The sequence below is a fragment of the Lacerta agilis genome, chromosome 8, assembly GCF_009819535.1.
Source record: "Lacerta agilis isolate rLacAgi1 chromosome 8, rLacAgi1.pri, whole genome shotgun sequence".
In the NCBI taxonomy this organism is placed as follows: domain Eukaryota; kingdom Metazoa; phylum Chordata; class Lepidosauria; order Squamata; family Lacertidae; genus Lacerta; species Lacerta agilis.
Window position 1 is genome coordinate 9,007,530 of NC_046319.1, and position 14,698 is coordinate 9,022,227.

General features: G+C 47.0%; 1 protein-coding gene across 23 annotated transcripts in view; it reads right to left on the reverse strand.

The window, feature by feature from the left end:
* Window positions 1-14,698, reverse strand: part of EIF4G3 (eukaryotic translation initiation factor 4 gamma 3) — a 77,098-nt gene that overhangs the window by 35,775 nt on the left and 26,625 nt on the right. For 10 of the 23 annotated variants that reach the window (XR_004427258.1, XM_033159368.1, XM_033159366.1 and 7 more), the window contains exons 4-7: window positions 13,982-14,086; window positions 5,617-5,712; window positions 4,595-4,708; window positions 1,369-1,404 (exon numbers count right to left, since the gene is read on the reverse strand). Coding sequence is in view for 22 of the 23 variants with exons in the window: in XM_033159377.1 (XP_033015268.1) it covers window positions 1,369-1,404; window positions 4,595-4,708; window positions 5,617-5,712; window positions 13,982-14,086 (351 nt within the window). In the remaining variant the exon portion in view is untranslated. The remainder of the gene's footprint in view (window positions 1-1,368; window positions 1,405-4,594; window positions 4,709-5,616; window positions 5,713-13,981; window positions 14,087-14,698) is intronic. The other 13 variants (XM_033159380.1, XM_033159374.1, XM_033159369.1 and 10 more) reach the window with 5 other exon arrangements.

Here is a 14,698-nt window from a genome sequence, read left to right on the forward strand (position 1 = left end):
CTTCTCAAAGCCGTCTCTAAAGCTAACCTAACTGTAACCGCATCAAGCACTGAAGATGGTAAAAGGATATTTGAAAAGCTTCTACAGCACCAGCCAGGAAGCCCAGTACTCCACTGCCCCCCACTGATATGGACTCTTTTAACAGCCACAGAAAATATGGGATCTGGCATCTCCAACATGTAGAACTGAAGAAGCCACAACACTGTCTCATTTTAACCAGAAACAGCCACACCCCTCCTCACAGCAAGTAGCAGCCACAAGAGTAACTCAGGCTGAGATGAGCACATCATAATTAACTTATTCCCTGATGATTTAAGGCTACATGGGGAGGACCCCCCCCCACTCCTATGATGTGACTTGTGTGATGGGCTACACAGACCTACACTTTCACCACCCCAGTATGCTTGGGCTCAGATGAAACAACAGTCCAACCCCCTTCTCATGAGTTGTTTCTGACCAAAGACGGGTTGTAGAAGTGTGGCGGACTCATAGGTCCATCCAGAGCAGTCAACTTCAGATGCTGAACAACTCCCCTAGATGCTGCCTTGAAGGTGGCATGGAAGGTGGGCTGGGTCAGCCCCACAAGACCAGAGAAAAACCCCCGAACCCAGAATCTGATTTCACTATTCAAGATTTTTCTCGTGTTTCCAACTTAGCATGGCTCTATAAAGAAAATCAAGCAGTCTCCTGACTGCAGTGGACATTCATAGTATTTTTATTTCAGGTGGAATGTCACCATCCTCAGAATGCAAAGTACAGTGGCACCTCGGGTTAAGTACACTTCAGGTTAAGAAATCCGCTTAAGAACAGAAATCGTGCTCTGGCGGCGCAGCAGCAGCAGGAGGTCCCATTAGCTAAAGTGGTGCTTCAGGTAAAGAACGGACCTCCGGAACGAATTAACTACTAAACTCAAGGTACCACTGTACTTGGGAGTTCTGTAATGTGGCAATTACTCCGGGCAAGTCTTTTGGATTCTGACCCCATTTCCCCTGGTGCCCAAGAGAACTAGATAACCAAACTAAGCACACAAACGCACACACACCCCTGACCAAGCAAACATCAAAGATCCCAAGACCAACAGCCATCAGAAAGCTTTGTGGCAGCAGCAGAAGCCAGGAAGCACAGTTAGTGGGGTTGTTAATTGATGCAACAGAATTAGTAACCGTTAGAAGCTGAAGCTTGACTGTGCCATGGGGTTAGGGGGCTCTTTAGAAAGGGGGGGGGGTTTATAAGAAAGCAAGGTGCAGGACATGGCCTGAGGAATTAGTGGAGGGCCAGCCGATTAACACCCCCTGCACATTTTCCTCCCAACCAGTTGGCAGCAAAGGGGGGGGGGGTAAGTGAAGAGGGGCAAGGAGGGTACTGTACCTGATGATGATGGGCAGGTCGAGGCCCCGCTGCAAACTGAGGAGAAGCAGGAGAAACAAAAACACAAAAAGGAAAGGCACAGAGAGTCAGAAACACCACAACAAAAGGCAAAAACTGTCACACTGTATGCAAAAGAAGCCCACAAGGGGAAATCAAACATAAAACCCAACACACATACACACACACACTCTCACAGTCAAAGCTGTGCTGCAGGACAGTGACAGACAGGTACCAAAAACCCAGAAGGTAAAACTCTGCTGCCAGGTGAGTGCACTGCTCAAAAAATGGGTGGGTGGGGTGCCTGCCAAAGTTAGGCAGCCAAAAGGCACCCTAACACTAACACAGTTGAAGGAGGGCAGGACAGGGGGAGAAGGGTTTGCTGAAAAACCAACCACTAAGTTTTTTTTTTTTTTTTTTAAGCAAGGCAGGCCAGCCCTTGCTGATGCGCATCAAAGCTGAGTGCATGATGGAGAGCCCTGTCTGTGGCACATCCACAACTTGAAAGACAAGTCAGCCTCACTTAGGGATGCTGATATCTTAGCATATATGGAGCTTTCTAAGTGCAGCTGTAGAAACCTCTAAAAACTTCACTGGGCACTCCTTCCTTTTTTAAGGGAAAGCAAGCAAAATCCTGTGGCATATTCAGTGCAGCTGAGCATGTGGGGATGGGTAGACCTGCAATGCTGCAGCATCAACTCAAGATCTCTCCCCTATCCTCTCCCACAACACACATGAGAAAAGCCACACTCACTATCCCCCCCCCTGAACATTAACAGAAAATCTGCTATGAACAATAAAGCAAAAGAAGAGACTGCAAATGAGTTCGCAACAACCACCAACAAGCAGAGAGAGTGTCATCAGAAATCAAGGAAATTACCAGAGCCTTCAGATCAACTGCCACTACCTTGCGGAAACATCTGGAGAGTTCAAGCTCTTTCTCAGCAGAAACCAGCTTTCCTAAGCACCAAAGTTTACTGTGATACACTTAAATAACCTACTTTCCACACCAAAAATAATATTCAGAAACAGAAACGGCAGACAGTCTCTCTCCCACTAGCATACAAACCTACAGAACAGGCTGCAGTGTCTATTTCAGGCGGAAAGAGATCACTTGTTTTCCATCAAAATGCCTAACAGAGAAATGTCATTTTTCTCTCAAAAACTCAATGTTCTTCTTGAAACTTCCCAAAGACTTTGACACAGCTGAACGGACAGTTTCTGGCCCGTTTGCTCAACTCTGCCATTCTACTGATCCTCCAGCTGCTGAGAAACACACAAATTGAGAGCAAGAATTGGCTGCTAGTTCTTATATTAAATTTGGCACAGAAATATGGTTCAAATTTGCTCTGCCTCTAGTGTGAAAAGTGGGGGCACAAGCAAAGTGGGATGGTAAATATCTGACCTGAGAAGCATAAAGCATTAAGCATGTCTACTTCTGGTTAAATAGGTTGAGGGATAGAAAAGTCTATATTCCCAGAAAATCAGCAAAGGCACACCAGTAACAGACCAAAAAAACCACCTTTATGGGGCAAATGGTGTTCATCTGTCCAAAAGCAAAAGTACCTGTCTTATCACTGTTCCACAGGAAGTATCACTTCTAAACAGCTCAGAAATCAGAGCCAGATAGTTGCAACTTAATAAAATTATGTGAAAACCAACGGCCCAGTAAACATGTTATATGAAAAATAAATGAAACTTCAACGTTAGTGGGAGGAAAAAAGAAAGACCCTAGTCTATTTTGCACTTGTCACCATTGGCTATTGGCTGCATTAATTCCTGCGGACAGTATTCTTTCTCTCTGCCTCTCTCTTATTAGGTAACTGTAAGCAACAGAACAAACTGTAGTCACTGCTGGCTCAGATTAAAAATAGGTTTCCTTTTCCCTTTTTGCCTGGAGTCACAATTTTTGCCTGCCAGATGCTGGTCTTGCTTCCAATTCCTTCTGTGCATATTTGGCAGGGGGCCCCCTCTCCTGCCATGGGTTAAAGCTGCGTTGTGGGCACACTGGCTGTGGCCATTTGAAAACAAAACCTCCCGCTATAGTTCTTCTCTTCCCCACTTCATCATTTTCACTATGCTGGCCAAATTGCTTTAAAAAGAAACAAAAAACCTATTGCGATTTAGAAATTCACTGGGAAGTTTTTAAAGTCTTCCCAACTGGAATCAGCATGCACAGTGTGAGGCACTGGCCCTGCTGTAACAGAAAACTTGCCTGGGAATGACACCAAGCTACCTGGATGGCAAAGGTAGCCGTGTCCAGGCAGAGGCTGTGCAATTGCCAATGGCCCCTGAATGCAGAAATAGATTGGAGTAAGCCGAAGGGCAGCTATGGGAAGAAGCAGAGCTAGGGTCCCTTCATTTGCCAGCAGAAAAACAACTCCAGGGCCCACCAGCTCCCTCAGCTGGGGCTCTGGTGCCATGGTGGGTGGGTGGGTGGCTCTCTCTCTCTCTCTCTCCCTCGCTCACCCTCCCCCAAGCCTCCCTTCAGGGCCACAAAGGGGGGATGGGGAGAATAAACCAATGGAAACCAAGCCCAGAACGAAATGCAAGAGCTGCTCAGCCTGGCCTATTTTGCATTTGTTTTGGACTTGCGAGGGGAGGAGGAGAGGTGAGTGGGGAAAATGAAATGTTATATGAGCAATTTTTAGTCATGGGGTGGTAATGATCACAAAACGTGACGATGGCAGAAGACTGCACGCAGGGTAATATTTTAGAGGGGGGATTGTTCATGACCACAGAAAAATGGCTGACGTTATAGATAGCTTCTTCTGTCTTAAGGTTTCTGCCAAAATTGGGCAAAGTTCCTGTTTTGAGGAGTTCTTGCCAATTTCCCTCGAGTGACCAATCCAATCGAATGCAAATCCCACACAAGGGCTAGAAAAGTAAATCTCAGGTACCTGATCACTCAGACCACCTGAAAAATTTGTAACAGGGTTATTGGGTTGTGGCTGTTGTGGGTTTTTTGTTTTGTTTTTTTAGGAGGGGGCACCCTGCCTCAATTTCTTCCTGCCACCACCTTGGATAGCCTTGGCCCTGCCAAACTGCCGCTGAATGCGGCAGCCCGCAAGACACATCGGCTTAAAGCAGAGATCGGATCAGTGCTTTTCTGTAGATCAGTCAACAATGTGGTCAAAAAATGAAACCAAAAAAAGCAACAAAACTGAAAGGGGTGCCGCGGGGGCACGACTGCCTGCAAGAAGGGAGTACAGTTTGTTATATTGCTTACAATGCAGTATTTTATCCAGCCTCTTCCCGCCAAGGACCTGTAAACCGGACTCTGTTCCAAAACCTTCCTCCGCTTCCAGTTGTCTGGGCAATGTACTGGCACTGCTCTGCTGGGCTGTCAAGAAAACTGGTTTAGAGACACGGCTCTCGAGTCAGATTCTCCCCTCTCGTTTTAGCCATGAATGTTTCAGCTCTTGCTTTTTGCGCATCCTAACAGGGAGGAACATGCCCTACTACAGTGAGGGTGGCTGGGGGTGGGAGGGTGTCCCTTCTGCTGCTCAATACCAGTTTGTCATAGAGCAGGATTGTGGCCAACTACTGGGGCTGAGTGAGGAGGGAATGAGCTGGAGGGTCCTTTTCTAGACAAAAAAACAAGAGCGTGCAGCTGGAACCAGCAGGGCTGTGAGCACAGGAGCCAAGAAGTGCATTGGCCGCAGAAAACAAGTTTCTCCTTCCCCGCTCGCCGCAAGCCCTTTAAAGAAGGGGGTACTAAAAGGTAAAGACACAAAGAGGGGGGGTGTCCATGCATCTCCCACACAACAGCTACCACCAGAAGACACACCCTTGAAAGGTACAGGTTGTATCACTCAAACTTATGATGCAAGGTGGTGTGGATCAACACAAGAGATTGAAGCTGGGCTCAGGCAGAGCAGACTCAAAGCAAGACCTGCAGCAGGAGCTGAGGAGAGAAGGGCCTGTGGAGGTAGCTTGGGCCAGGGGCCCCTCTGGCAGCAGGGCACCAGTACCGTAGACAATGACAGAAGTGCCCAGGAGTAGGCATTTACAGGCTTCTGGAGAGCAGGCAGGCAACTCAAAAAAGGATCTGACTCTTCCATCTCTGAGAGCCCCAAAGGGCTTCGACACTATGTCACTTGTGCCACCTGGAAGCAGAGGGGAAGTCCTTCGGGTGCCTTTTTCTCAGGGAAGCTACTCGCAAAAGGGTTAGGAAGTGCAATGCAACGGCTCTGCTGGACGGATGGACAGATGCAGCACAACACGCAGGCAAAATAAGGGCTCCCTTACCGGTGAGCGCGTCTGAGGCTGGGTGCTCATTGTCTGAGGGGCCTGTGGGTACACCAGCGTAGTCGGTGCGGCATTCTGTCCAGAGGGGTAAGGGGCCTGCCATGGGAGAGAGAAGGAAGATGGTTAAAGACATGACAAGCAACGGCAACCGGGATGGAAACTGCCTTCCCGCTGCTGCCTCAACTCTCAACTCAACTCACACTTTGTACCTTCAGACATAAGTCATTGATGCAAAAGCCCGGATGCAAGGAACTAACCTTGACTTCAGGTTTTCAACAGTTCTGTAAGTTGGGGGTGTCTACTATCTCACTTAAAAGCAATGGATATCTTGAAGGCACTTAACTGCAACATTTGCCATGTTGGGTCAAGAGCAAGAATCAGTCCAGCCCAATGTTTTATCTCCTGAATGATGCGGGGGGAGGGGGGGCTGAACCACGGCAGAGATAGCTGTCCTCTGTGGCTGCCTGGCCCCAGCAGTGCCTGTAGGCCAGACCATTTGCTTCTGAGCCTCAGAACACCTGGTACTCCCACCCTGCTGGCTTGCTCACCTCACTGGCACAGAATCCCACACACCTCTTCCTCCTCCCTGCTGGATGGCTCAGTAGCACACTCAGTGCCAGAAATGTTTTGCTAAATCATGCCAAGAAGCAGCAGAATATTCAGCCCGTTACAATTTTCATCAGGAGAATATTTGGCTTGAGACAAACATTTCCAGATTTATGTCACAGTGATGCACCTGAGGCTTAGTGCCTCTTTATAAGACAGGACAATGGAAGCTTGCACATCTGACACCCACACAGTTTTAGAAGACTTTAAAAAAGAAGCTCTACTGTTGCCCTTTGACTCTATGTGGCCAGGAGTTAAATGCACCTTCCTTCCTGCTCCCATTAACAGTCCAAGCTCCTTGTAAGACTACAGCAAACAGCCCCATTCCCAGGCCCCATGGTTGCTCCAGGGCCCTGCAGAGAAGGAGATAAGGCCCTTTGCAAAAAGCAGCAACACAGATAAAACAGGCAAACCTCTTGCAGCCAGTTAAGTCTAAGCAATGACACCTCAACTGTCATTTCACAAGAAAAGCAGTGCCTTCTCCTAACAGGCCCCTGCATTAAGGCCAGCTTGTTGGTAGGAGGGGAAGCCTGCCCAGCAACAGAGCTCATAACACAGACTGGAGGACCCATTCACATAAGCGAGCAAACTCCCCATCACCCCATTTCAACAGAGGCAGCCCCACTCAACAGAACACCACACCATGAACCCCGGAGCAGTCCTACAGCTTAAAGCAAATTGCAGTGCCATAGCAGCATACCCTTCCTCCATAGCCTGTATTGACACACAGGCTATGAAAGGAAAGTTCTTCCACCAAGCAGACTGGCAGAGGAGGCTCAGAGTTATCTATCCTGGTTGTGGAGGATGAAACCTTCCTTCCACTGCAGCTAACACAGGACTCAAACGGACTGATGGTGGTAGAGAAATGGAGCAGTCTATCCCTCCTCCGTTAGTCCATTCACATGCCTGAACAGAATTCCCGGACACTTATGGCTACCAGGCTAGTGCTTAACTGCAAGGCTGGTACAAAGGCCAAGCCAACTGACAATTGTATGCAGGTTGCCTGTGCATGCCAGGCTCCATCCATAATTGGTCTCTGGGTATTCACACAACTGCCAGGTTTAGAGCAAATCCTGTTTCCCTTCCACCAGGGCTCACCAACCCATATGCCCCCTAAAATATGCCATGGACACCTCTATGAGCCATTGCTCAATTCTGCCCATCCTTCAAGGCTTTCACTGAAACATGTGACGTTTGCCTTTCTTCCATCCCAGCTGAATGGGATAATTATCTTGCCTACTGATCTCTGCTTGGCACAGAAAGATGAATGCACATGAGAATTTTAATCGGCTTATTTGTCTGAAAAGTGGTGGATCATTAAAGTTTATTCTGTTCAGCATTTTACGATTTGCCTGCCAGATGCAATGAGAGAACCAAGGAGTGGATCATTCTAAAATTCAGGGAGATAAAATACTGCTGTGCATATGTGTGTGCATATGCGAGGTGTGTGTTTTTGTGCACAGAGGTTCTTTTTTTAAAAACGAGTCTCTTTTCATCAGGTACATGTGACTACAAACACTCAAAGCAGGGCATAAGGCAGTCATTTGGCTCATACTGAATGCAGAATTCCAAGGTGGACTAGGCTAGGTTTCAAAGTCAGATGCTCAAAACTGTGAGATCTTTTACCTCAAGAGTACACAGCTGAACAAAGGGATCAGTGGCAGAAATGTGGTAAAACACAATTAATAACGCCCTCTTAGGCCCCTAGTGGAGTCAGGACCCATTGTGAGGTTGCAACCTAGCCTAAAACAAGTTGCAACAGCAACAGTACTACCACCATACAAATATATGGCAAAAAAAGAAGTGAGTACCCTAATGCCATTCTGGCCTAAGGATAGGTGCTGCATCTGAAAAGGTTGAATGAAAACTCCTCCTAAAAGGGATGTGTGACAATAAATCATACTGTCCTCCCCTTATTACAGCCAGTAGATTAAAGTCAAGTGCAGCTTTCTGAGACCAGGTGGATTTTGGTCCCACCTTAGCACTGGAGAAGTCCAATACTCTGGAAGTCATCTACGGTAGTTAACCTGCTGCTCAAATAGCACCCTATTAAAAACAGTTACTGCAGGGTATGCACAGATACCCAGAAGCAGTTTGCTAATTAAAACATGCCAGAAAAAACCACCACTACTGTAGTAATTCGCCTTTGACAGAGGCAAAATCCAAAGCAGGCACCTAACCACCTCCCAGGCTGGTGGAAGGGAGGGGCAACAATTCTCTAAGGGCAGCCAGGGCAGCAAAATAGCATTTTTCACGAGCTGTTCAGTGCATTGTTCTGGGGATGCCCAGATGTTTGAAGCCTGCAACTGCCTAGTTTGTCAGGTGGAGTGAAATGGCAAATGAGACAAAGATGCAGCAAGGTCACTTAGGAAGCAAATTTTGGCTCCAATCAGGCAACATTCTGCCCATGAAGCACCCTAACTTTTGCCAGCCTCGCTGCACCAAGCCCACTGCAATGACTCAACAAGCCAATCTCTTCTCCAATTCACTGTCTTTGTCTTGGAGTACATCAGCAAGCGGCAATTAGCAGCCACATTTCTGAGTCCAATTTCAGAGCCCAATTAGCTGGCCCACAAGGGCCAGATGGAAGTTCCAATGTAATCCTGGGGAGCTAACCAGGGTCTGGCCTGGGGTGGGAAGGGAGTGCTTCTTGCCATGCACCAAGAGCATTCCCTGCCACAACAACTTGTATCCAGGTTAACTCCAATTCTAGCCTGTCCAACTTCAACAGCTGAGGGTTGGGACATGTAATTTTTTTCTTTTTTAAAAAAAGCACTGATTATTTCTAAACTTTACAAATGCTGTAGCACCTTGAGACACAGCAATGAGTGATGACTGCAATTTGCAGAGCACTTCCGTAGATGACATTCACACCATACATTCAGAGCAGGATTCTTTGGGGGAGGCCATATGCTTCAAATGCATGGTGCAGATGAGCCTGTGAACATGTGGACTTAAGGAGGAGAAAGTTATTTCTTCAAATAAAAACAATTACTAGACAAAATGTCTAACTCTCCTCAACCTTTTCACGGGAGGCAATATTAACTTACAGCTTAAACCTTTAATAAGTTCTCTTCTCCTAGCAGTCAGGCTCATTAACAGCATCATACTGGAATAACTTAGAAGAGGATTTTCCGACAAACTAGTACAACAAAGTGTGGCAAACTGTATTTGTGGAAAAATTAAATAAAACTGTCACAAGGCCTGAAGCATAAAGACTCATTTGGAATCCAATGGCACAGCTTTAATTATGTATATGGCTAAAAATGAACATAGAGGACTTTCCTCATGTTACAAAACTTTGGTTAACTTAAAGGGTTTATCACCTTCTTTACAAACAGTAGTCTGGGATAAGAAGCTTACATTATTTAGTTGTTATTTTGTATGTACAGTGGTGCCCCGCTAGATGAATGACTCGCTAGACGAAAAACTCGCTAGACGAAAGGCATTTGCTAGTGGAAGGCTGCCTCGCAAGACGAATTTTCCTATGGGCTTGCCTCGCAAGACAAAAAAATTGCCGATTTTTTTCATTTTTTTCGTCCAACTGTTCTTCCCCCATTGGTGCTTCGCAAGACGAAATTTTCGCTATACGACAGCACTCACAGAACAAATTAATTTCGTCTTGCGAGGCACCACTGTACTGCTTAAACACCAGCATCCAGATATATGTATGTAGATGTTATGTTTGAATGAATTTAATGAAGAAAGGAAAGAAGCAGCAGCTGACTCTTCCAGAGTCAGCCAGCTGGTTCATTTAACCCAGGGCTGTCTCCTCTTACTGGTGAGGACTCTGCAGGGTCTGAGGCAGAGAAGGGTGACCCCCAGCCCTGCAAACAGACTGGCGAATATGGGGCCTGATGCAGGCAATGGGTGTTCTTTGCCACCAAGCAATGGCACTTCCTCCTTCCTACATTACCTCGGAGTAAGAGATATGATAAAGGAATCCTTGTGTGTTTCAAGTTGTCAAAGAATCCTCTCACCATAGACCTTCCCCCTCATTCAACCCCCACCCTCTGTTCCTGCCAGCTGAAATAAGCAAACAACAACAAGGGGAGGATTATTTTTATCTGCATTTCGAAAGGAGTTAGACCTGCTGCGCAACAAGATCCCCCCCCCCTCCGCCCTTGCACTAAATGTGCCAGGAATAAACAGGCGAAAGGCAGGCTCACGTCAGGGGGAGGCTGAGAAAATGCTGAGTCACGCACAGCTCTTGCGCTTCCTGCTCTGAGCAGCAGAGTGGAAATTTCTGCCTCAGTGCTGTGAATTCTTTCAGCACCCTGAGAACTTTCAGTGCCCACAGGAAGTCACTTGCCAGGTTAAATGCTGGGTGCATCTGAGGGACCACCAAGGAAAGACATGATAAAACCAGCAACACCTCACACCCTTACACAATCCCAGCTCTGAAATGTCCTATGGATGAGGGCAGACTTGCAGTCCCTGTGGGGGGGCAGGACACCCCAGGCTTATTAAATCTGGCTTGTTCAGGCCAGGGATCACTCTCACAGCATCTTATGAGCAGGCTGCACCCAGGAAAGGTATGGTTCCACTCTCACTACCTTAATGCATTTGGCAATTTAATCCTGCTTCTAGCTACAAGCAACAGGGCCCCTGGGTATTTCATGCTTTCCTTCGAAAGCCAGCCGTTGACCTAATGACACTTAAAATAACTGCCTTAGATTTCAGAAGGTCTTTATGAAATTGTTGCCAAAACAGATCAGTGGAAAAGCATCCATAGTCCATAAGATGGCTCAATGGCTTCAAAGCTCCTGAAAGCCACACATTCTCCATCTGGCTACACAAAGTTCCATGGAGAGCCCTCTTGCTGCAATGGCTATTTATACAAAATATAAATATTCCCTAAGGGGACGCAGGTGGCGCTGTGAGTTAAAGTACAGAGCCTAGGGTTTGCCAATCAGGTGATTGGCGGTTTGAATCCCCATGACGGGGTGAGCTCCGATTGTTCAGTCCCAGCTCCTGCCAACCTAGCAGTTCGAAAGCATGCAGTGCAAGTAGATAAATAGGTACCACTCCAGTGGGAAGGTAGATGGCGTTTCCGTGCGCTGCTCTGGTTCGCCAGAAGCGGCTTAGTCATGCTGGCCACATGACCCGGAAGCTTTCTGTGGACAAACGCCGGCTCCCTCGGCCAATAAAGCGAGATGAGTGCTGCAACCCCAGAGTCACTAGACCTAATGGTGGTCAGGGGTCCCTTTACCTTTATAAATATTCTCTAGGACTAAAAATATACCTATCAAGTCTGCATGCAGAATGTAAGCCAGCACTAACAAATGCTTCATTTTACATGCTCAAAAGAGGGATTCTTTTTTCTTTTCTTTTTTTTAGGGAAGGAAGTGGACCACATATCAAAATATCAGTCCAGCTGCAAGAGTTTTGCTTTTTAAAAGAAGCAAAAAGAAGAAAGCTGCATCCTGTGATTGTAGAGCTAAACTTCTCCGAGATTATTCCTCAGCCTAGCAAAGGACACTGCTGGTGATCCAGGGCAAAAAGGAAGCAGACCAGCATGTCCTTACATGAAATGGCCCCAGAGACCTTGGCTGACACTGCTGCATGTTCCCATCTGTAGAGCTTCCTTCTGAACACAACATGCTTTTGAGTCATATTATGAATTAAAGCAAACCCTCGTCTCCTCCCACTCCATTGATGAATTGCTGCAGCAGGCACAAAACAAAATGCTTTTGGGCACTGGGGACAAAAGGAAAACAGTCAACATGACTTTTCCTCAAAAGCCCACACTGAAAATGACATCCCACATGCTGTTTTCTATGACAGCACACCGGTGACAGCGTATTACATCATGCCCTATTTACACGTGATACGCGATCCAAGACACGCTACTTTATTAAAGCCGAGTCTACCATCAGGAAGTGCTGTGGAAGGCTGAGCAAAGAGTTGGAAGAGATCCTGAGGATCATCTAGTCCAACATCCTGCAATGCAAGAATATGCAGCTGTACCTTACAGGGATTGCACCTGCAATCTTGGCGTTATCAGCACCATGCTGTAACCACACTGTTAGAGCCAAGAGGGAACCAAGCTGTAGAGAGCTCTGGAAATGCCTTGCAGGAAAACGTGACTCACTCAAGGCACCACATAGGAGAACCCTACTTACCAAAGCCTATGGCACAATTCCTAATGCCGTTTCCACTACTACTAGACTTTACCCAGCCAAATGGGACAGGAAGGGGACAATCCTAGAGTAAGCCACATAGGAAAAGGCAGCCAAGGTCACAAAACTCCAGAGTTGTGAGTCTGGGGGTGGAATTTATGAAATTCAGAATCTCTTCATTTCAAAAGGCAAATTGCTGGTTCTGGGCTACCTGAACATTAAACAAAGTTTAACTACATTCTTGGGAGTTAAATAATGAACCTCCTATTCATGAAAGATTAGAAAACTGCAAAAACCCTTTCAAGTAGGACAAAAAAAATATTTTTCCAGAAAAGCATCATGTAGATGGGGGATGTTTTATCTCTGCCACTCAGAGCATCATCAGTTGGGCCAAGAAAGCTCTAAATCAAGGAGTAAAACACTCAGATACTCAAGAGGGACACCCTTGCAAGAACTCAACAGGGCTGCACAACTATGTTAACCACAGAACAGCTTTGTTACAAAAGTTAAATGTCTTCTATGACCTATTCTCTGTTAACCCACTTCCCTCCCTGCCCTCCCTGTCCATACCTTACAGCACCACTTCTCTATTCTCCCTTTGTGAGCCTCTCTTTTCCCCTTTATGTACCACGCCATGTGCCCCTGGATCCAGGAAGACAAAAGGAGCAACACAGAAGTCATGATGCAAGCTGCATTTTCCTGTCCCCACCCCTTTGGACCGCTTTCAGTGGACGTTGGATAGCCCTCCACGGCTCCCACAGACCAACACATCATAAAGGTTTGGGACCTAAACTTTCCTTTTTTAATTAAACACCTTCCTAAAGGAAACATTTTGAACCTGAGCAATGAGTGAGCACCAAACCAAGTACTGTATAAGCGACTTTCAATGCAAGACCAGCCCTCCCTCGGCACTGCCAAACTGAGGTTAGTGCGGAAGGCTTCACTTTCTGACCTCCTCACATGCAAAATCCCTTATAAGCAATCCTGAATAAAGGGTGTGGAGGGAAAATGGAATCCCTGCTGTTTGAGGGACAGCCCAAGTAGTCAAAAGGGTGGCACCCAATGCTCATCCTACTCAGAGTAGACCCACTGAAGTTAATGGGTATGACTAATGATAATTAATTTCAATGGGTGTACTCTGTGTAAAACAAATGTTGGACACAACCCAGAGTGTATGGGGGAGGCAGATGTGGGCTGACAGGTACAGCGACTGCCAATGGCTGGGAATACAGGTGGGCCTTTAAAATGCTAAGCCACCATCCCCAGACTGGACATGAAGCTAAGACTCTCACCTTGCACATCTACGCCTACTCCAAATTTGAAACTTTGCCATAGAATTTAACACTTTCCAAGACTGAGCAACAGCTTTGAAGCAAAAAGTCCAGAGGGCATGGTAAGATGCCTCAAGGGCAAAATACTGAACGGAGCTCCTCCATACATCTCAAGTTCTCAACGTGTTTTTAAGGCTCTCCATGAACATTCCTTCTGCCCTGAGCCTTCCATGCTTTTGTAGGAGGGGCCTCCCCTGTAAGCCACAATGGCCCCACCCTAAATGATATCTCCACCCATTAGAAAAACAAGAGCCAGGCTTTTCAAGCGGGGCATCACTTAACCTTTTTTTTCCTCTTGTCACTCACCATCCCACATCCCAGAATCCTTTGCACCAGTTCCCTTGGATCTTCAAAAAGACTGCTGGCTCTTGGGTGGGGTGGAAAGCTTCTGTCCCTCCTCCCTCCTGGCTGCTGGAGCGAGAGTGAAAGAGAGTGACAGAGTAAGAGAGAAAGAAAGAGAGTGACAGAGAAAGAGACAGAGAGAGGGGGAGAGAGGGAGAGGGACTGGGGAGGATGAGAATGATGGCAGGTGGGTGGGGGGTGGACAGGGGTTGGCACATCTCCACGTCAATGCTCCGTTCTCTCTCTCCCTTCTACCAGGCTGATGGGAGCAGCCACATCCCCTCCAACTTGTCAAAATACTTTCTACACACTTGGATGGGGACGACCTCCCTTTCTACCTGCCTTTTTACAAATGGGCTAAATGAACAAAAACATCCCAGGAACATTTCTACCCATTCTTCCCCTCCTCTAGGACTAGGGAATTGTTGTCAGCAGAGCTTGGTACTCCAGATAAAAGGGTACCCACTAGTAGTGACCTGTCCTGTCATTATGCTCTCAGTGGCTTCAAGTGCAGGACTCTGCTAATCTCAAAACAGCAATGTGAAAGGTCTGTAGACCAGTTGCCATCAATTCTCAACGCCCCCTGCAGGAGACCAGCTCCTTTGTTTGACACCCCCCTCTCCAAGTCTCCTGTGAAGCTGCAGGGATCTGAATGGGGAAACCAAATGGATCTATGCAGGC